Source organism: Episyrphus balteatus, chromosome 1 (genome assembly GCF_945859705.1).
Source record: "Episyrphus balteatus chromosome 1, idEpiBalt1.1, whole genome shotgun sequence".
NCBI classification, from domain to species: Eukaryota; Metazoa; Arthropoda; class Insecta; order Diptera; family Syrphidae; genus Episyrphus; species Episyrphus balteatus.
Window position 1 is genome coordinate 83,656,862 of NC_079134.1, and position 21,786 is coordinate 83,678,647.

Genomic DNA, 21,786 nt, shown 5'->3' on the forward strand with positions numbered 1-21,786 from the left:
ATCTGTCAACTCATATTATTATAACAGTTGCAAACTCACTGCCGAAAAACCCTTAAAAGTTATGGTAGATGAACCAAATTTTGCATGAAGATTTTAGAATCCATCATTATTAAAAATCAAAACAATCCATTACAAAAAATATATATACCTACGAAATAATGGTATTTTTTGATGGAGCGGCAAATTTTGGGATATGCACTAAAGAAGATTCTTGTTCATCTTAGGAAAAAGTGCTAATAGGCTAATTTTTTCATTTTAATCTTTGTTTGGATATTCTTTAACTACCCTCAAAAATCTAAAAAAATCTCATGTCCGCAAGTCCTAATTTTCTTGGTTTGAAAATAAGGTGCAGATTTTAAAAAATTAATAAGAAAAGTTTAAATTTTTATATGTATACCAACATAAGCGACATGATTTAAAGGTATTTTTTAACACTTATTCCAACAAAACTCACAAACAAGTCAACCTGACCATCCCTGAAAAGTAATGCACCTTATTCATGTTGATCTGACACAAATATCTGAAGTGTAGTTTTTCAATTTTTTTAAATCTGCAACTTATCTTCAAACCAAGAAAATTGGGACTTCCGGACATGAGATTTTTTTAGATTTTTGAGGGTAGTTAAAGAATATCCAAACAAAGATTAAAATGAAAAAATTAGCCTATTAGCACTTATTCCTAAGATGAACAAGAATCTTCTTTAGTGCATATCCTAAAATTTGCCCCTCCATCAAAAAATACCATTATTTCGTAGGTATATATATTTTTCGTAATGGATTGTTTTGATTTTTAATAATGATGGATTCTAAAATCTTCATGCAAAATTTGGTTCATCTATCATAACTTTTAAGGGTTTTTCGGCAGTAAGTTTGCAACTGTTATAATAATATGAGTTGACAGATGAAAAACAGGTATAACTTTTTCCAGAGACGTCAGATTGTCTTGATTTTAGATTTTTTGGAATCATCATTAAAAAATACCTTGAAATCATGTATCATATGTGTATATAATACCATAGCCTATTTTTGCTAGTTTTGAAAATCTCCATTTCGCGATTTGACCTTGAAATCGCGACAAGCGGACATGAGATTTTTCTAGACTTTTGAGATATGTTATAGAATGGCAAAAGGAAGATATTGAGCAAAAAAAATTTCTACTAACATTCATTCCGAGATTTACCCCTTTTTTCTCCTTATTTTACTGTATTATATTGGTCTAAACTGTGTTGTCGAGTGTATTGTTCGGTTATATATTTCAACAGATCTTAAAATTATTTCTTCAGGGGTCAAATTTCTGTCTTGCAATTTAAAAAGTCTTATGTGTTCATTCAGAGTTCCATGGGCTCTTTCTACAACTGAGTTGCCAGTATGAGATCTAGGAGATGAGAAATGAACAAGAATATCTTCTTCTCTAAAAAAATTTCGTAAATTTAAAGAATTAAATTCATTATCTAATATAATTTTATCAGGTTTACCTAATACTGCAAATCTTTGACGGAAAGCTGTTATAAAAGTCATATAATTTCTATCATTTATTTTAGTTGCCATCAAATGTTTGCTAAATGTATCTATTGTTGTGAGAAAGACTTCCTTTTGTGATATAAACAAATCTCCATGAATAATCTCGTTTGGTTTTTTCGGTGTTTCTGAAATTTGAAACTCAGGTTTCAGTGGATGCCTATCATACTTCGCCAAATTACATTTATCGCAATTATTAATGTATTTATAGATTATTTCTTTCAATTTGGGATTTTCATAAGGGCAAGCAAAAATGAAAAAAGTGGTTTTATTATTAATTGTGATAGAATAATTTTCTTAATTAATTAAAGCCTTGAGGGGACTCAACAAATTCTGTCCTATAATTGCGTCAAAATTTTTATTTCTTAATGTATGAATTTTCCAACTCATTGTTGCTACTTCGTTGAACTCTTCTGGAAGTTCGGTAATAATTTCTTGTTTTATCAATTCATCTCTGGTTAGAGTCGACATTCGTATCGGGATTTCTAAGTTTTTACGTAGTCTATTTGGAAACAAAGGGGAGTTTATGATTGATATTGCTGAACCTGTATCGATTAAGCAATTTATTTTTTGTCCTTCTACTGTTAAGCTTACTATTGGTAATGTGTTTCCCGAGGCGTTAAATGAAAATTTTCGTGTGTTTCTACATTGTGATTTGAGTTCACAGATTCTTGTCTATTTTGTTGGCTTTGAGAGCTGGATGGTGAGTTATTACGGAAAGGGTTTGAATTCCTGTTTGAAAAATTTGAAGTCTGATATCTGCTTTTGTTACTATAGTTACTGTTTTGAGATATCTCATCGCGACTTTGATTGAACCTATTTTGATTATTATTATATCTATTATTATTATCACTGTACCTATTATTGTTGTGGTAGGTACGAGTTTGATAATTTTGATGATCTCTATTTTTAAAATTAGACTGTCTACCTGGATTGTTGTCATTTTTAATATGGTCATTAATACCAGTTTCGACTAAGCTATAATAAGCTTCTTCTAATGTTAAAACGTCTTTTATCCGAAGATACATACTATCGGATCTATTTATCTTATTTAAAAATTTTTCTAATATACTTTTTTCATTATTTTGAGGCTTAAATTCCGTTGGTTTCTCTGAATCTAATTTATACTTAAGGTTAAGCTTATCTAAAATATCTCTTAATTCTTTATAAAACTGACTTACATTACTGAATTTTACTCCGTCGGCTTTATCCTTAAGCTTGAGGTATGACTCCTGAACCCCAAAAGATTTGATGAGTTGCTGTTTGATAGTCTCCCAGTTTCTATCGTCGGGAAGTCTTCTAATCGACATTGCAGCTTCTCCTTGAAGTTTAGCAATGAAGATGTTGTAAATGTAGTTCTTCGAGTTCTGTTCTATTGCCAGAGATGCAATATTTTCAGCCTCCGACAAGAACGAACTGAGTTCTGATGACCCATCTCCTCTGAACACTGGAACGGATCGAGCTTCAGTAATTAGGTTTTTTACTGTTATGTGGTTTGCCATTTTGCAATGTTTTTTTTTTTTCTAATTCTTATATTATACACTCCGCGAAATAATTATAAGGACAACTCTATTTCACTTCCTTTTAACACCTTTTAGTATTTGTTTATGTTTGTTTATTTATTTATTTATTTTTTTGTTTGAGTCTTCAAGTTTTTTTCTTTTTTTTTTTTTTCTTGGATTGACACCGTTTTTAATTTTCAACTTTTCAATTTTAACCGTAAAAAAAAATGTTTCGATTTCCGAATTAATCCTTAGAAGGAATAAGTATTTTGACACTTAAATAAATTTTCGTACAATACTTAGACGGAAAAGCCACCGACTGCGCCAGACAACTTATCGGTTTAAAAATGAAAGAATTCAATTTTTCTTGGTTTTCCAAGAATACAAAAAAATAACTTTATTTGTTAATAGTAACTTAAAGACTAAAAATAACAACATTTAAACGACTTCGAATCAATGTATAAATATGCTGAATTGCCAAAGAGCAATTCAGGTTAAAAGTGTTTCTTATTATTACTCAACAATGTAGGTTGAGTAATGAAAGTTATTATTTAATAAGTTAAGTTATTGGGACACTGGATTGCATTTAATCAAACCAGGTCAATAAAGAATAAACGAAACAAAGTAAAAGGGAACGAGAACGTGAACTTCACATATAGGAAGTTAGCGTTGCTGGGTATGTGACCCGCATGCAAAGTGTTGTATTTTTTTCGCGAAAATGAGAGGATACAGGAAATGGATCTCTCGCACGTTCGCAATGTATGGTATCTGGTGTTGCGTGGTAGGTATATGGAATAGTATAAACGAGTTTTTTTTGTATTCTTGTTGTTTTTTTTTTTTAAACTGGTTTATTTATCTCTTTCATAAATTTATGATGTTGCATGGTATTCTTCAGGTATTCTTCTGAGCAACTGTATGGATATATTTTTTTCTATGAAAAAAAAAAAAATTGGAAAGACAGGCGGTCTGTAATGTTATTCGCATTATAATACAAAAATCTAAATTTTCGAATTTGACTTTATAGATGAAATTGTCTTTTTCTGTGAAATCGCGCACAACTATTCTGCTTCTCAATTACTTCATCTGTATAATTTTTCTGCTTTGACGTTGTTTCAGCGTTGTCCGGTTTTGACGAAAAGTTCCTACTCGGTTGCTCGGTCTATTCACAAACTCATGCATTATGACTCCAACTGGCCAAAACGATGAGTTAAGTACGTGGAAAACTGAATCAGGGGCACGTATCTTAAAAGAAGAATATTTTGCGTGGTTTCGATGCAGAATTTTCTCAACATTTATGATAAACGATGTTCCCAGTTTTTCTGAAATATAATTTTTGATATCGAGGGCATTTGTTGAAGGGGCAGGTTTAGAAAGAAATAACACTTTTTGTCCTTCTACAGCCCTAAGTCCAGGTACAATTGGAGACAGCATCTCATTAGTTCGATTGGTATCAATATTTGGACGTTTTGGAGCAGAATATTGCGGTAGTTGTTTAGACGATATTGGAAGTGACATAGAAGTAATTGAAGAACTGTTGGTAGATGAAGAAGTTGTTAATTCTGTGTTACATATAGGTGCGGGATCAGTAACAGCTGAAGGAGGTTGCACTTGTAATGATGACGAAGAGATAAGAGAAGGAGTAGGTGCATTCACGTTAAAGTTGAAATTAGGGATAGTGCGAGATAATGTGTGATTACTAAATATATATACAGTAGGGTGCTTCTTATATGGTCGAAAAAATCTTTTTTTTCGATTTTTTAATGGGACACCCCTGCATTATGTTCCACCATATAAGCATAGTATATGGTATTTTTTTCCGATTTTAATATTAAAATTTAGGGGTCGCTACCATTCACTAAAGATTTAAGTAAAAAAAAACAAGATCAATTTCAACAAAATTTTTTTTTGTTACAGTACAAAGTACTCTTAAGACCCAATTTTTCAATCTTCTAATGAACAGTCAGTTAACTGTCTGTCGAATAAAGATATTAGGCTTCAAAACAATCAGATAAAATCATTGAATTTTTCAATTAAGAAAGATCACTCAGTTAGCTATTCTACAGAATAACACACAAAAAAATGTCAAATTCAAAAATATTCAAAATTAAACTTTATTTTTATTCCGCTGTATTTTTATCAAAATTTCTTTCAAAACAGTTAGAGATTTAATATAAAGTACTTAATTCTGGTTACAAATTTTAAAATTTTCTGAGAAAAAAAAACAAAATTTGGTGTATTTTTCAAAACTTTGAATTGTGGTAGCGACCCCTAGAACGTGTTTTAACTGGACCAAATCTTACCCAATTTATATTTAAGGCAGAAGGAACAAAATGAAAGGGTGTCTCATTAAAATTTCGAAAATTGATTTTTAAGAAGCACCCTAATATACAGCTGTTTTTTTCGATGCAGGGTTTATATCGGAATTTTCATCATCGATAACATCACTTTTTCGTTTATGTTGTGTTTCAGTACTACTTTGTGATTCAGGAGTTATATTTTTTGAACAGTTTAATGTGTTTTCTGTTTGTAATTGTGAGGGTGAAGATATATTTTCGATTTTGTCAGAGAGAAATAATAATTGTTTTTCCAAATTTTCTAACTGCTTCATGTTTTGCAGAACGTCACGAACAATATTATTATCAGAAAATGGATCGCATTTGTCACAGTAGTAGAACGATTTCATTTTATTAAAAACTTTGATGCTGCTAAAGGAGGCGCCAATACAAAGAACATGAAAAGTTCTTCTACAATTTCCACTCTACATAATGGAATCTATCATGTAGTCGCAGATTTTTTCGCAAGATCCACAGTTCGCCATACTGCTTCAGTTATTATTTAATTTATGTCTTAATCGAAATAACTTTATATTTTTTAATTTTATCAGTTTAGTTTTTTTTAATTTAAAATTAAAATTCGTTATTGATCACCCTATGCAGTAGTAATAGGGTTCTGGGGTTTCTAGGTCACGACAGGTGGCGCTGGGGTAAACGTCAAAACTGATGGATTATGATTTGTTGTTTTTAGACGTAAAACAGCTGATGTAAGAGAAGTGAAACAAAGAGAAAACAAAGTGTGGTGTGTAGTCTCTTGAATAATTACTCGGCATAACATAGACTAAAGATGAACTCACCGGGAAGAAATTTACTGACGGCTTGTATGAAAATGCATGTAGTGATGCAGTAAACGTTTGATGATGAAAAGGGCAGCGGATGGGGGCAAGCAGATGCTCTCAGTGTGATGAATGCTGTGGCAGGCGAGACAATGATTTTTGTCGTCACAGGATGTAGAGAAATACAGTTGTTGTCCGCAGTCAATGATTTGATTTTTTTTAATGCAAAGAAAAACCAAGGATGTTGGATGTAGTCATCAAATATGTACAAGGCAGAATATATACCAAAATTGTACTCACCGGGGGGAGACAATTAACTGAGTTAGTTCTATTCTCAATTAAGAGAAATTATAATTATTAATAGTGGTGGAAGTTGTTGTTGTTGGTAGATACAGCAAAACACAATAGGTTTTATTATTTTTTTAATGGCAAATAAATAAAACTTTTTGGTAAAATTTAAATGACAACTAATTGGCGAAATGGATTAAAATTAATTTAACTTAAAGTCAAAAAGATACTAGAGTCAGTTAACACTTTTTAAATTGATAAATATGACGACTTAAACGTCAATCACTTAGAGAGTATACGCAAGGGCGGACCCAGGATTTTTTTCTGGGGGGGGGGGGGAGGGGGCACAAGGGACGGATTGGCAAAAAAATCAGCAAAATAGTTAGAAATAAAGTGAAGTATCTCTTACGACTGACTGACAAGCAGCGAATTTTAACGACGCACAGTGCGGTATTTCGGTCTTAAACCTGGCCAAAAATATTTGGGCACATTATCCACATCAAATAGGTACCAAATGACAAAAAAGTTATTCGGAAGGAAAAATTTTCATTTTCTTGGTACAGTAAAAGCCACTTAAGTGCTTATGCTTACCCACTTACCTCCCGATTAGGCGGGAGAAAAACAAAATATTAAAAATCATAAAATACACGTACAATCCTGTGCTTTTCTTAAAGTTATTTATTCTTTATTTTATCTTTTGACTCAGGTTGTTTCATTAAATAGTTTTTGAGAAATTTAGTTTTAAAGGTGAAATTTAGAAAAAAAAAATGTTTTCGTTTTTTAATTGATTTTGTATAAAATTTAGCAAAAGGTATTATGGACATATTTATACCATTTTTTAATGACCTGGTAGTTTTTAGTCAAATACTAAAGACTTCATTCTAACTTATATAAAAGTTCCTAAGAATAAGAAAAAACTGAAACATACTTTTTTCCCGGGAAACCCAGTTTTTTTTTTTTATTTGCATTAAAATTTTTTTATATCTCAAAAATATTGTGTTCAAATTGTAAGTCTATTGGACCCAAATTGATCAAGTTATGAGTATTTAAATATTTCGCTTACGAACTTTTTAGTCCAGTGTTCAAAACTTTAAATCGTTCTCCCCACAACTAATGTTTTCAAAGCCGGTTCACATCATAAGTCATAACTTCAAAACTACTGCACCGATTCTATTGAAATTTGGATTACTATTTCTTTATATGTTTTTAAAGGTATCCCTGGAGAAATTTTCTCAAAAACATAAAATTTATAAAAATCTATAAGTAAGGGTCGCTTTTGAGGAGTTTTTTTTTCAAGGGGTCTTTATTTTCGGGGGTGCAAACTTGGGCAAACTCTGGAAATGCAAGATTCTTCCACATACCCAGCAGTTCAATAATATATACGCTATGCAATGTTGTGGCAAATTGCGCTATTTTAAAAACACTAATGTTAAAATAAAGTGCAAATTTTTTAAGGGTGTACCTACTTCAACCCCTCCGTATGAAAAAATATAGTTGCCTACAAACAATTAATTTTTTTAGAATATCAAAATTTTTCAGCACAATCACTTTGAAGTTAAAAAAAAAACAGAAAATTTACTTTTTTTTAATCGAAAAAAATTCGTGTTTGCCCAACAAATAGTCATTTATTTATTTGTGAGGTGGAGCTTTTCATGGAAAAGGGATGCAACAAACAATAAAATTCGCATTTTTAGCCAGAAATAGACAAGATTTTCCTCAAGTTCTTTCTGTTATTATTCATATACATATTTTAACAACTCTTATAATTTGATTTGCTTTAAGTATGAACCACTCCTGCGGGGGGGCGCGTGCCCCCGTGCCCCCCCCCTGGATCCGCCGTTGAGTACACGAGTATTGATTGATTGATTTATTCTTCTGATAGTCTAACTGACGATTGAAAAAACAGGGCTTAATCTAATAATTAAAACTGAATGTGTTTTATGTTGTAAACCGCTGAAAACTGACGAATTCCAAAATATCGCAAAAATTATTTTTTTGTGTTTACTATTTCGATAGGGGTATTTGAATCAGAAACTATCCTTAACATGTTGTTTCGGTGTTAGGTTTTATGTAAACAGCATTGAATTCTAATTTCTTGTAAGAAAACTGTATCCGCGTCATTAAAGTAATAAAATTCCCATACAATTTTAAAACAAAATTTTTAAAAAATTATATTTTCAAATGCAATTTTTTTTACAAAACTTTGCGATTAGTTTGCCTGAGGTAAGGAAGACTTTTAATTCAAAAGTTACCACTGTTATTAAGTAAAAAAAGATTTTAATTTTAACTTTCTGGGCTAGCGGAGAACAATGAACAGTTGTTTTAAGTTATTATTCAATCGAAGTATTCGTACAGTACAGTGTATTTTTAGAAGAAGATATTCTTAATTAGTCTAGACTATTACGCTGCTGATGTGAAACGAAAAATCCATTACAAAAATAAAACAACGAAATGGTAAACCAAAAATTTCGTTCAACTTTTCGTTCTACAGTGCGCTGTTTGACACAACGAAATTGAAAAGTCTCCACTTCTTTTTCGCACACAAACAATTGTCGGGAACATTAATTGTATGTGGCAAAATGACATTTGTGTTTTTTTTTGTTGTTCATTTTGTCATTGCATGTCTTTCTGCGATGCGTGTTTACTTTTTTTTTATTTATGTTTTGCAATTTTTGAGTATTTTCCGTCCAGATTTCGTAAGCATTTCTTTGTTTTTGTCGGTCTTTGGAGACCGACGACATCAGCAACGTTCTAGGCCCTAAGGCTTAACGTTAAACTTAAACGAATCTCATACCGTTTGTGTTTGTTTTTTTTTAGAACTATTTTTGCAACTTTTCGATACGAAATGCAAAACGCACAAATTTTAAGGTTTGTAATAATTCAAAAAGTAGATTTTCAAGTTTATGCCTGCTATCAAAACTTTTGAAAAAAAAAGCTGGAAAGAAACAACGGTCAAGTTCATTCCTAAATCAGGACGCCGCCGACCAAGTGACCAAGCTAAATCTTTCAGACCAATTAGCCTTATCTTATTCTTCTTGGAAGCAATGGAGAAGGTACTAGACAGGCGTATCAGGGACGGGCCACTGAGAACAACACCTCTTCACAACAACCAATATGCCTACCAGCCAAGGAAATCAACCACGCTCAGCACAGGGGTAGATCCTACCACATGCAGATAGATGGGTTCAACATATGCTTAGTCACAGGAAAATTAATGTGACACTGGGCAATGACAAGATCAGAACCACAGCTGCAAAAGGATGCCCTCAAGGCGGAGTTCTCTCCCCATTTCTATGGTCCATTGTGGTTAATGAACTGATTGTCATCCTTAGCAATGAAGGATTTTATGTTCAGGGCTATGCTGACGACATTGTGATTCTCATTAATGGTAAATTCGAAGACACGATCTCGAATCTCCTACAAAGAGCACTCAATCTAGTCGAAAACTGGTGTTTAAAAGTTGGACTTAATGTCTACCCTAAAAAAAGGACCATAGTCACCTTCACCAGAAAAAGAAACAAACTTACAAAGCCTACTCTCTTCGGCGAACCGATAGAATTCTCAAAGGAAGTTAAATATCTAGAGGTTACCCTAGACGATAAACTCAACTGGAATTCTCATATAAAGAAAACCATTGACAAAGCCAGGACTGCCTGCTGGTCCATAGAGCAAATATCTAACTGGTAAAAACTGGGGTACCAACCCCAAAATCTCTCGCTGGCTCTATACAGACATTGCCAGACCAATAATGTCTGGTGGCATAAAACAAAACTAAAAAATATATTATTAATTAATTTGTTTTTCTGTGTAGGCTATAGGTCGTTTTTGATTATTAACTATTTTGCGTCGACGTTTCGAGTGTGAATACACTCTTCTAAAAAATGATAATATATCTATAAATAGATACATCTTAAATGTTTCTTTTCTGAAATTCTTTGTTGCTTTTGGATTTTTTATAATGCTCAAATATTTTAAAAATTCGATAAAAATGTCTTGAAAAAGACGGGTTGGCGTCAAAAATCTGTATGGTGCAAAATTCTGCATTCAAAATACTGTATGCCAAAATACTGTATGTGAAAATTCTGTATATGCAAAATGCTGTACGAGCAAAATTCTGAAAGTCAAAATTCTGGTTGGTCAAAATACTGTATTTCAAAATTCTACATCAAATTTGTGGCTTTCATATATTTATAATATCTATCGATTCCAATTTCAATTTTATTTCTATCAAGTTTTGCTTAGAAAATAGATTTGTGCACTTTTTCTAAATTCAACTTTGTTTACCCTACTCAAACTCAAATTAAAAAAAAATCCTGAAAATTAAAATTTTCAAATTAAATTTCCTACGACATATTATTTTTTACTTGCGATATAGGTACTATATATCAAGTTATGCATTCGTACAAAAAAAAAAAGTTGAGATAACATTTTTCCATGACATTACGATGGTAGACAATGCCAAAAAAGTGGGTCCCGGAAGTCCGTCTGTCTGTCTGTCTGTCTGTCTGTCAGTCTATCTGTCAGTCTGTCTGTCTGTCTGTCTGTCTGTCTGTATAAAGAGCTACAGCCTAAACGGATAGACCGATTAATGTCAAACTTGGTATGTAGCGTTATTTTGCGACTCTCCAGAGGGGTTTTTAGAATTAATTTTTTTGGACCAAAAATAACGGTACTTGTCATATACCGATTTCAGTAAAATTGAAATATCTCAAAAACGGCTCTAACGATTTTGTTTAAAAAATTCAAATGTTAGTTTTAAGCTAAGGTCTATCTTTCAATGAAAAAAATTTTTTTTGAAAATCATTATTAACGGTACCTGCCATAGAACCGTTTTTTTTAAATCCGATTATCTCCGAAAGTGCTTATTCGATTTCAACGAAACTTTTTGTGATGAAGCATTTACATAATTTAAATATAAGCCAAAAACAAAATTTTGCAAAAAATAATTTTTGGATTTTTAAAAAAATTTTGAAAATTTTTTTTTGAAAAATCAAATTTTCGAAAACGGGACATTGAATTTTTTTGAAATTTTGTTTTTAGATGTCGATTAGTTACTTCTACAAAATGGCATACCAATTTTATTTTTAAACTTTTTTTTCAAAAAATTATTTATAAAAAATCAGTTTTTTAAAAAACGGCTCTAACGATTTTGAAAATTTTTTTTCTAAAAATGCATGTTAATATATCAATCAAAACTGCATACTTGTTTTGGAGGGCAATTTAATTTCAGATTTTATTTTATTTTTTTTTTTTTAAACGAATTTTATTTTTTTTCCAAATTTCTATATAAAAAGTCTTAAAAATTTAAGCAACTTTAACTCTAAGAGCAAGTACGTGCGACCCCAGTCGTGCAATTTATTTTAATAACTCTTAGGCTTGCCATATAAGCAGTGACGCGTATTCAAAAATACGCAAAAATAAACTTTAAGGCTTGGCAATCCTACGCCTTGACAGGGCATCGCTAGGCAACCCATGTGCAATTTATTTCCTTAGACACTATCTTTCAGAAAATATAACTCTCAACTGGTATACCGATGAGGGTAGGTCGTCCTATGGCGGGATATCCTACTATAAATATACTTACACCCACCGCCAAAAGTTTGGAACACATTAAAAAAAAATGATGAAAATCGATTTATATAATTCATTTCTTAATTAAGTTATTGATTGTATCTCTATAACAATATATAAGAAAACAATATGAACAACTTTAATTATAGTCTAAGATCCCACCGCTCGAATTTGCATATATCTGTTTTTTTTTTTTTTTTGATGAAATGTAGATCATATCAAAGGAAATGACGCAAAGATTACAAAAAAACAGGGTTGCCTGGTCACAGATTGCCGCAACCCAAGGGTTGTCAGGTCTAAGGGTACACTTTAAGAGCAAATTGCATATATCTGTTTTGAAAATTCTAATACTAAATTAAAGCTTTATTATTCCTCTTTAAAATAAACTAGGGTTGCCATTCAAAATCTTGCCGCAAGTAGGGGTTGTCTGACTTTAAATATAAAATTCCAAAAAATTACTAAAAATGAAAACAAATTATTTAATAACAACGGCAACACAGTTATAAATAATAGGTGTGTTTTTTATTACCACCGGTCTTAACTGGACAAAAAAAAACGCAGTCGGGACTAAGCAATTTACATGTTAAATGCAACAGCACTTTAGCCCCTTGGGCTTAGTTGTTTAGCCCGGAGAATTCTTTGGGCTTAACTTTTTCAACAGATTTAAATCTGTGCTACCAAATTAACTTGTTCGTAAATTGTTTCGAATTTGTTTAAAAACATCAAAACTGTTGTTTGGAATGACAATTATTATTTTAAATATTTATTTAAAAAGTTAAACTAATTAGTTAAACTTTTTTTTTTAAACACACAATAAACCCCAAAAGCGAAAAATATGACAAATTTATATTTTTTTGTGTTAACTGATTTCGGAACATTCAGTATGCAGTGCTGCCAATTTTTCTCGCTAAGCCCCGAGGCGTTTTTTTTTAACCTGTTAAGACCGGTGGTAATAAAAAACACACCTAATAACATTTAAGAAAGCTTGAGTCTTACACTTAATTATTAATTTTAAACAAAGTTATTTCATGCAATAGTTTTTGAAATAATTGATTTTAAAGTCAATATCTAAAATTATCCCCAGTTCTGTAATTTGATAAAGCTATATCTTTGGTTGTAAGCTTGTACAAAACTGGACTTTGATTTTACAAAACTTGTGCAAAACTCTATTTTTTACTTGCGATATAGGTACTATATATCAAGTTATGCATTCGTACAAAAAAAAAGTTGAGATAACATTTTTCCATGACATTACGATGGTAGACAATGCCAAAAAAGTGGGTCCCGGAAGTCCGTCTGTCTGTCTGTCTGTCAGTCTGTCAGTCTGTCAGTCTGTCAGTCTGTCAGTCTGTCAGTCTGTCAGTCTGTCAGTCTGTCTGTCAGTCTGTCTGTCTGTCTGTATAAGAAGCTACAGCCTAAACGGATGGACCGATTAATGTCAAACTTGGTATGTAGAGTTATTTGGCGACTCTCCAGAGGGGTTTTTAGAATTAATTTTTTTGGACCAAAAATAACGGTACTTGTCATATACCGATTTTAGTAAAATTGAAATATCTCGAAAACGGCTCTAACGATTTTGTTTAAAATATTCAAATGTTAGTTTTAAGCTAAGGTCTATCTTTCAATGAAAAATTTTTTTTTGAGAATCATTATTAACGGTACCTGCCATAGAACCGTTTTTTTCCAATCCGATTATCTCCGAAACTGCTTATTCGATTTAAACGAAACTTTTTGTGAAGAAGCATTTATATAATTTAAATATAAGCCAAAAATAAGATTTTGAAAAAAATAATTTTTGAATTTTTAAAAAAATTTTGAAATTTTTTTTTTGAAAAATCAAATTTTCGAAAACGGGACATTGAATTTTTTTTGAAATTTTGTTTTTAGATTTTGATTAGTGATTTCTAAAGAATGGCGTACCAATTTTATTTTAAAACTTTTTTTCCAAAAAATTATTTATAAAAAAATAGTTTTTTAAAAAACGGCTCTAACGATTTTGAAAATTTTTTTTCTAAAAATGCATCTTAATATATCAATCAAAACTGCATACTTGTTTCGGAGGGCAATTTAATTTCAGATTTAATTTAATTTTTTTTTTTAAACGAATTTTATTTTTTTTTCAAATTTCTATATAAAAAGTCTTAAAAATTTAAGCAACTTTAACTCTAAGAGCAAGTTCGTGCGACCCAGTCGTGCATTTTATTTTATTATGCGATATGTCCGACTCTAACGTCACTAAGAATTAAGTAGCTTTTACACAAACGAGCGACGCAAAATCATCGTCGGCTTAGAAGTTGTAAACCTTCTAACTCCCACCTGCAAACTCCATATAAAAATGATTTCACAAATTGATTAAAAATACAAAAAAGCTTTCAAGTCTTATCAATTCTTTTTACATTTAATAGTATGGAATCTAAGGAATAACTTGGGGAGAGTACGATAACTAGGCGGCAAGAATTGATAGCGGTATTTTGTAGAGGAGTTTAATACAATAATTTTTTACCATGGGAGGGGGGGTCTATCTCCCCCTTTTAGTCGGGAGGTGCAATTTTCTAAAATATGACGAAAATTTTAAAAAATATTAAAAAACAACGGCAACACTTACAGTTATGAATGATACCTTTTTCAAAAGCCAGAATTTCACACTTAATTCTAATTTTTAAATCAAATTATTTCAATTAAATGTTCTCAAAATAATCAAGTCAAAATTTGGGAAAAAAGTTTAACAAAAAAACACATTTAATACTATTTTTACCAAGACTATGAATATAAATATGAAATTAATCGATGAAATAAACTACCTCAATTAATTTCTTACCAAATTCTGAAAACAATATGCTTCTATGTCTTCTAGTTTTTGAGAAAATTGAAAAACTTCCTTTTTATCAACTTTGCATTTTTTTAGTTTTTTTTCATGTTTACATAAACATAATGCTTGCAAGGAGTATGCCCTCTTGCAACCCACCTGCTTGGGCTCACTATTATAGGATTTGGGGCGGGTGCGAGTTTGGGTGTAGGCAAAATTTCTTCAGAATTTAAAAGTTTTTTTTCCAATTCAAAAGAAACTTTGTACATACCTAACCTTGACCCCACCCCAAATCCTATAGTGTGCCCAAGCAGAGGGGTTGCAGGGGGGCAGCATGCCCCGCCTTACCCATCTCACTTTGAAACGCCTTGAACTTCATACTTATACCGCGTCTTTACTAATTTTTAAGAATTGGTTTTATTTCAAAATTTAAAAGTTTCTTCGAATCCAAAAGAAACTTTGTACATACCCAACTTTGACCCCACTTACCTATCTCACTTTGATACGCCTTGAACTTTATACTTCTACCATTTTTATCTATTTTTAAGTATTCTTTTCAAAAATATCGCCAGATTCTTAGGACCAAATTAATGGCCTAAGCGAAGCAACGAAGTTGTCTGAGCGGGACAGAGGATACAAAAGGGAGTTAAAATCTTGAAGCATGATACTATTAACCTTGAGGCATGATACTTTAAAGTTAAAAAGCTGTTAATATTGGCGAAAATAGCCAAGAAAATGAAAATCTGATAAGAGGTAATTTTCTTATTTTTAATTTTCTCATAGAAGCATATGGTTTTCAGTACTTGATTAATTATTTATTTTATTTATAATACAGTCAAATAAGGAGAAAAAAGGGGTAAATCTCGGAATGAATGTTAGTAGACATTTTTTTTGCTCAATATCTTCCTTTTGCCATTCTATAACATATCTCAAAAGTCTAGAAAAATCTCATGTCCGCTTGTCGCGATTTCAAGGTCAAATCGCGAAATGGAGATTTTCAAAATTAGCAAAAATAGGCTATGGTATTATATACACATAATGATACATGATTTCAAGGTATTTTTTAATGCTGATTCCAAAAAATCTAAAATCAAAACAATCTCACGTCTCTGGAAAAAGTTATACCAGTTTTTCATCTGTCAACTCATATTATTATAACAGTTGCAAGCTTACTGCCGAAAAACCCTTAAAAGTTATGGTAGATGGACCAAATTTTGCATGAAGATTTAAGAATCCATCATTATTAAAAATCAAAACAATCCATTACAAAAAAATATATACCTACGAAATAATGGTATTTTTTGATGGAGGGGCAAATTTTAGGATATGCACTAAAGAAGATTCTTGTTCATCTTAGGAATAAGTGCTAATAGGCTAATTTTTTCATTTTAATCTTTGTTTGGATATTCTTTAACTACCCTCAAAAATCTAAAAAAAATCTCATGTCCGCAAGTCCTAATTTTCTTGGTTTGAAAATAAGGTGCAGATTTTAAAAAATTAATAAGAAAAGTTTAAATTTTTATATGTATACCAACATAAGCGACGTGATTTAAAGGTTTTTTTTAACACTTATTCCAACAAAACCCACAAACAAGTCAACAAGACCATCCCTGAAAAGTAATGCACCCTATTCATGTTGATCTGACACAAATATCTGAAGTGTAGTTTTTCAATTTTTTAAAATCTGCACCTTATCTTCAAACCAAGAAAATTAGGACTTGCGGACATGAGATTTTTTTTTAGATTTTTGAGGGTAGTTAAAGAATATCCAAACAAAGATTAAAATGAAAAAAATAGCCTATTAGCACTTATTCCTAAGATGAACAAGAATCTTCTTTAGTGCATATCCTAAAATTTGCCCCTCCATCAAAAAATACCATTATTTCGTAGGTATATATTTTTTTGTAATGGATTGTTTTGATTTTTAATAATGATGGATTCTAAAATCTTCATGCAAAATTTGGTCCATCTACCATAACTTTTAAGGGTTTTTCGGCAGTAAGTTTGCAACTGTTATAATAATATGAGTTGACAGATGAAAAACAGGTATAACTTTTTCCAGAGACGTCAGATTGTTTTGATTTTAAATTTTTTGGAATCAGCATTAAAAAATACCTTGAAATTATGTATCATATGTGTATATAATACCATAGCCTATTTTTGCTAATTTTGAAAATCTCCATTTCGCGATTTGAACTTGAAATCGCGACAAGCGGACATGAGATTTTTCTAGACTTTTGAGATATGTTATAGAATGGCAAAAGGAAGATATTGAGCAAAAAAAATTTCTACTAACATTCATACCGAGGTTAAACCCTTATTTGACTGGATTATTATTTATTTTTTATTTATTTAACATTAATTAAGGCAGCTTATTTCATCTATTAATTTCATAATATTTAATGTCACAGTAATGGTAAAAATTGTATTCAATGTGTTTTTTCAAACTTTTTTTTTACAAATTTTGAAATCGATTATTTCGAAAAACATTGATTGAAATAACTTGATTTAAAATTAAAATTAAGTGTAGAATTTTGGCTTTTGAAAAAGGTATCATTCATAACTGTAAGTTTTGCCGTTGTTTTTTTTACATTTTTTTTCTAATTTTTTGTCATATTTTAAAAAACTGCCCCTCCCGCCTAAACGGAGGGAGATACAACCCCCCTCCCATAGAAAAATATGCTTGTATTTGACTGTTCTACAGAATTCCGTTATTATTTTTCACCGCCTTAGTTATCGTACTCTTGCCAATAACTTTATGCTGTCTTGAATTTATTGAAAAATTTAGAAATATTTTATTTTTTAATCAATTTTGTCACGAGTGTAAAAGTGGAGTTAGCAGGTTTACACTCTATGCCGACGATATGAATTTTTGTAAAATAATGCGAACATACATGAAAACAAAATTTTATATTTAGCTTTCGCTAAAACAAAAATAATGTTGGAGATTAAAAAAAAAAACAGACTTTAACAAAATTAATTTTGTACCAATGAATTCTAGACCAGGGTCGATAATTTTTGATACCAAAAAAAATCATAGTAGAATGAGACCCATTGGAAAAGGAGGTGAATATGATGAAAATTAAAGGAAAAATAAATTACGGGCGAGCCGAGTTCGGGAAGTGGGTGGGTTGAGTTTTTAGTGGTAAAAAATGGTATATCTTGATTTCCGGCAAAACTACAAATCCTATAGAAAAAAGTTGTATCGCAAAGTTGTAGGTAATAAAAAGATCTACAACTTTTGTATCAACAATTTTTTCACATAACCTCAAAATTTATGTGAAAAATTCAAAAAACCGAGTTTTTGGTTTTTTATTTTTATCTTTTTTCAAAAACAAAAATTTTTCTACGAAATTTGGTGAAAACTTACCTTATTATGTCCCAAATACACTGTAATTTATTTGATTTAAAATATTAATTTGTTCACCTTATTTTGACTTAATACCAAAAAAACAACCTAATTTTCAATCGAAAATTCACGTGTCAAAATATCAGCTTTTTTCAAAAAGTCGGTGGGCATTTCGTTCGTTAAAATGTCTATTTTCTGATGGTGTAAAAAAAATTTACATTAGTATACTATAGAACATGTTCTAGTAAAATTCAAAAAATGAAAAAAGCTTGAATTCGAAAAAAAATTTTTATCATTGTTTACAATTTTGGCCTATTTATTCAAATGTACACTTTAATTACTCAAAAAACGTAAGTTTAATCAATGTTACATGAAACCTTACGTTTTTTGAGTAATTAAAGTGTACATTTGAATAAATAGGCCAAAATTGTAAGCAATGATACAAATTTTTTTTCGAATTCAAGCTTTTTTCATTTTTTGAATTTTACTAGAACATGTTCTATAGTATACTAATGTAAATTTTTTTTACACCATCAGAAAATAGACATTTTAACGAACGAAATGCCCACCGACTTTTTAAAAAAAGCTGATATTTTGACACGTGAATTTTCGATTGAAAATTAGGGTCTTTTTTTGGTATTAAGTCAAAATAAGGTGAACAAATTAATATTTTAAATCAAATAAATTACAATGTATTTGGGACATAATAAGGTAAGTTTTCACCAAATTTCGTAGAAAAATTTTTGTTTTTGAAAAAGATAAAAATAAAAAACCAAAAACTCGTTTTTTTAATTTTTCACATAAATTTTGAGGTTATGTGAAAAAATTGTTGATACAAAAGTTGTAGATCTTTTTATTACCTACAACTTTGCGATACAACTTTTTTCTATAGGATTTGTAGTTTTGCCGGAAATCAAGATATACCATTTTTTACCACTAAATAAAAACTCAACCCACCCACTTCCCGAACTCGGCTCGCCCGTAATTTATTTTTCCTTTCATTCTTATCATATTCCCCTCCTTTTCCAATGGGTTTCATCCTACTATGATTTTTTTGTACTTTTTAATGTTTTTGAAGGCATCGGCACTGGTCTATTCCCATTTGTGAAAATTACTTTATTTTTAGTAAAAATGGAACTTTGGGGAGTTAAACTGGAATCACAAAATAGAAAACTTACCTTAAAAATATATCTGTGATAAGTTTGCCCTTGCAAAGATCTGTACGCATATGTTCCAGAAATGATTGATCTTGAGGTGTCCAGGGACCATGGTTCAAAAGGGTATCCCATTTTGAATCTACACATATCAGGCTGTAGATGGAATCACTTGCACCTTCCATCATGTTAACATTTAATGTTTGAAACAGCTGCGACTCCATCTTTCCCAATTTTGCAACACATTTATCAAACTAAAAAGATTACAAGTTATTTATTTATTACAACTACATATATACTTTTTAGTTGCTAAAAATAATTTTATACTTATGATCTCATAACACTGTGCTACAAAATAAAAAACACCCGAGAAATAACATAGTGTAGGCTGTTCGTATGGTCGAATAATGCATAAAAATATTTTTGTTATATTTTTGGAACCCTCCATTTTTTTTTTATTTACAAAAAACCATTTTTACAGACCTTACGATGTAATCTATCAATATTTCAGTCATTTTTCTAACAACTCTCAATATGTTATATGTTTTTGGAAAGAGGATTTCCAGACCTTTTGAATGATGTATAGAAGTCTATTGTTTAAACAAATTAAGTGTAGGTTTTTATCCCACAAATCTTGAAAAAGTGATTTTTTTTCACAATTTTTTCAACTTTACCCAATTTTTTTTGTAAAATAAAACAAACAAAAAAATAAAGTAAGGCTATATTCTGAAAGAATATACATTTAGGCACAAATGTATATTCTTACATACTACGCTTATTTGTGAATAAAAATGTATGTTTTTTTAATTTTTTGACATTAAACGGGTAAAAAGCGATTTTTGAAAAAGTCTGAAAAAAAGAATTTTTATACCAAGCTAAATCTCTAAAATTATAACAATTAAAAATCTGAAAAATTTTCACATGATAGCTACACTTATTATATTTGAGTCTGTAAAGTTTTAAATTTTTTGAACGAATGGTTTGGCTGGAATTTAAAATTGATGGAACAAGGTCCAAGAAACCCCATGTTATTCCCATAAGAAACTTCAACCGCTTGGCGGCACAGGTTAGAATTAAGTTAGAGACTTGAAACTTGGGGAATATTTTTTTTAGTTTATTTCCAACCATATAAGATCCTAGGAGCATAGAAATTGTTATTATTTTAAAATAACGAATACCCTATTGTGCACCTTGCAATTCACATAATGAAAAACCACATTTTCTATTTACGAAAAAATAGCATAGATTCCGCAATTTTGGTCAAATTCAATAAAAAATACGCCAATTTGTGCCTAAATGTATATTCTTTCAGAATATAGCCTTACTTTATTTTTTTGTTTGTTTTATTTTACAAAAAAAAATGGGTAAAGTTGAAAAAATTTTGAAAAAAATCACTTTTTCAAGATTTGTGGGATAAAAACCTACACTTAATTTGTTTAAACAATAGACTTCTATACATCATTCAAAAGGTCTGGAAAACCTCTTTCCAAAAACATATAACATATTGAGAGTTGTTAGAAAAATGACTGAAATATTGATAGATTACATCGTAAGGTCTGTAAAAATGGTTTTTTGTAAATAAAAAAAATGGAGGGTTCCAAAAATATAACAAAAATATTTTTATGCATTATTCGACCATACGAACAGCCTAAACTATGTTATTTCTCGGGTGTATTTTCAGTGTCGCACCGTGTAATTATTGTTAATATAGTAATAAATATAAATTACTATCATACATTACCATTATCATTATTATTATTAGGGTTCAGATGTTCATGAACTTGAATAAACGTAAAATTTGCAATCTAATGTTTTTTTTTAAAGGAAATATGAATTTGATACTACTTTTGACTTGAATTAAAAAAAAAAAAAAAAACAAAACAATAACGAAAAAACATATATTTTGGATTACTCATAAAAAAGAATTTCATTGAAAATTAGTTTTTGATGCTCAACAACTAGACGTGGTAGATAGTTATGATCCCCTCGACATCGAGATCATAACAGCGCAGCGCCGAGAAAAGGAAGAAGATGAAGAACAACTAGGCGTGGTAGAAAAAAATATGTAAACTGGAATACCAGAGTTTAGGAGTAAAAGTTACTAAAAACCGAAGTTATGAAAAACCAGAGCTATGAATACCAAATCCAATTTATAAGTTCAAGTGACCTCAACTCCAAAAATTTATAAAGCGTTTCGCCCAGGTACGACAGTGGGCTCATCAGTTAGATCTGTCGTACCCTTACTAAGACGCCTTATTTTCGTCTATGTTTACCGACACTATATAAAACTCACATCATGATTATACTGTGAATTTTAATATTCTAAGGGAATTTGTTTAAATTCAGACACCTAGAAAATGTATGTATGTATTATATCAGCCTGACCACGGGCATACATTTTCTAGGTGTCTGAATTTAAACAAATTCCCTTAGAATATTAAAATTCACAGTATATTCATGCTGTGAGTTTTATATAGTGTCGGTAAACAT

General features: G+C 30.5%; 1 protein-coding gene across 10 annotated transcripts in view; it reads right to left on the reverse strand.

The window, feature by feature from the left end:
• LOC129906876 (uncharacterized) overlaps positions 1–21,786 on the reverse strand; it is a 564,039-nt gene that overhangs the window by 252,516 nt on the left and 289,737 nt on the right. For all 10 annotated transcript variants that reach the window (XR_008770860.1, XR_008770862.1, XR_008770861.1 and 7 more), the window contains one exon: positions 19,321–19,550. Coding sequence is in view for 6 of the 10 variants with exons in the window: in XM_055982839.1 (XP_055838814.1) it covers positions 19,321–19,550 (230 nt within the window). In the remaining 4 variants the exon portion in view is untranslated. The remainder of the gene's footprint in view (positions 1–19,320; positions 19,551–21,786) is intronic.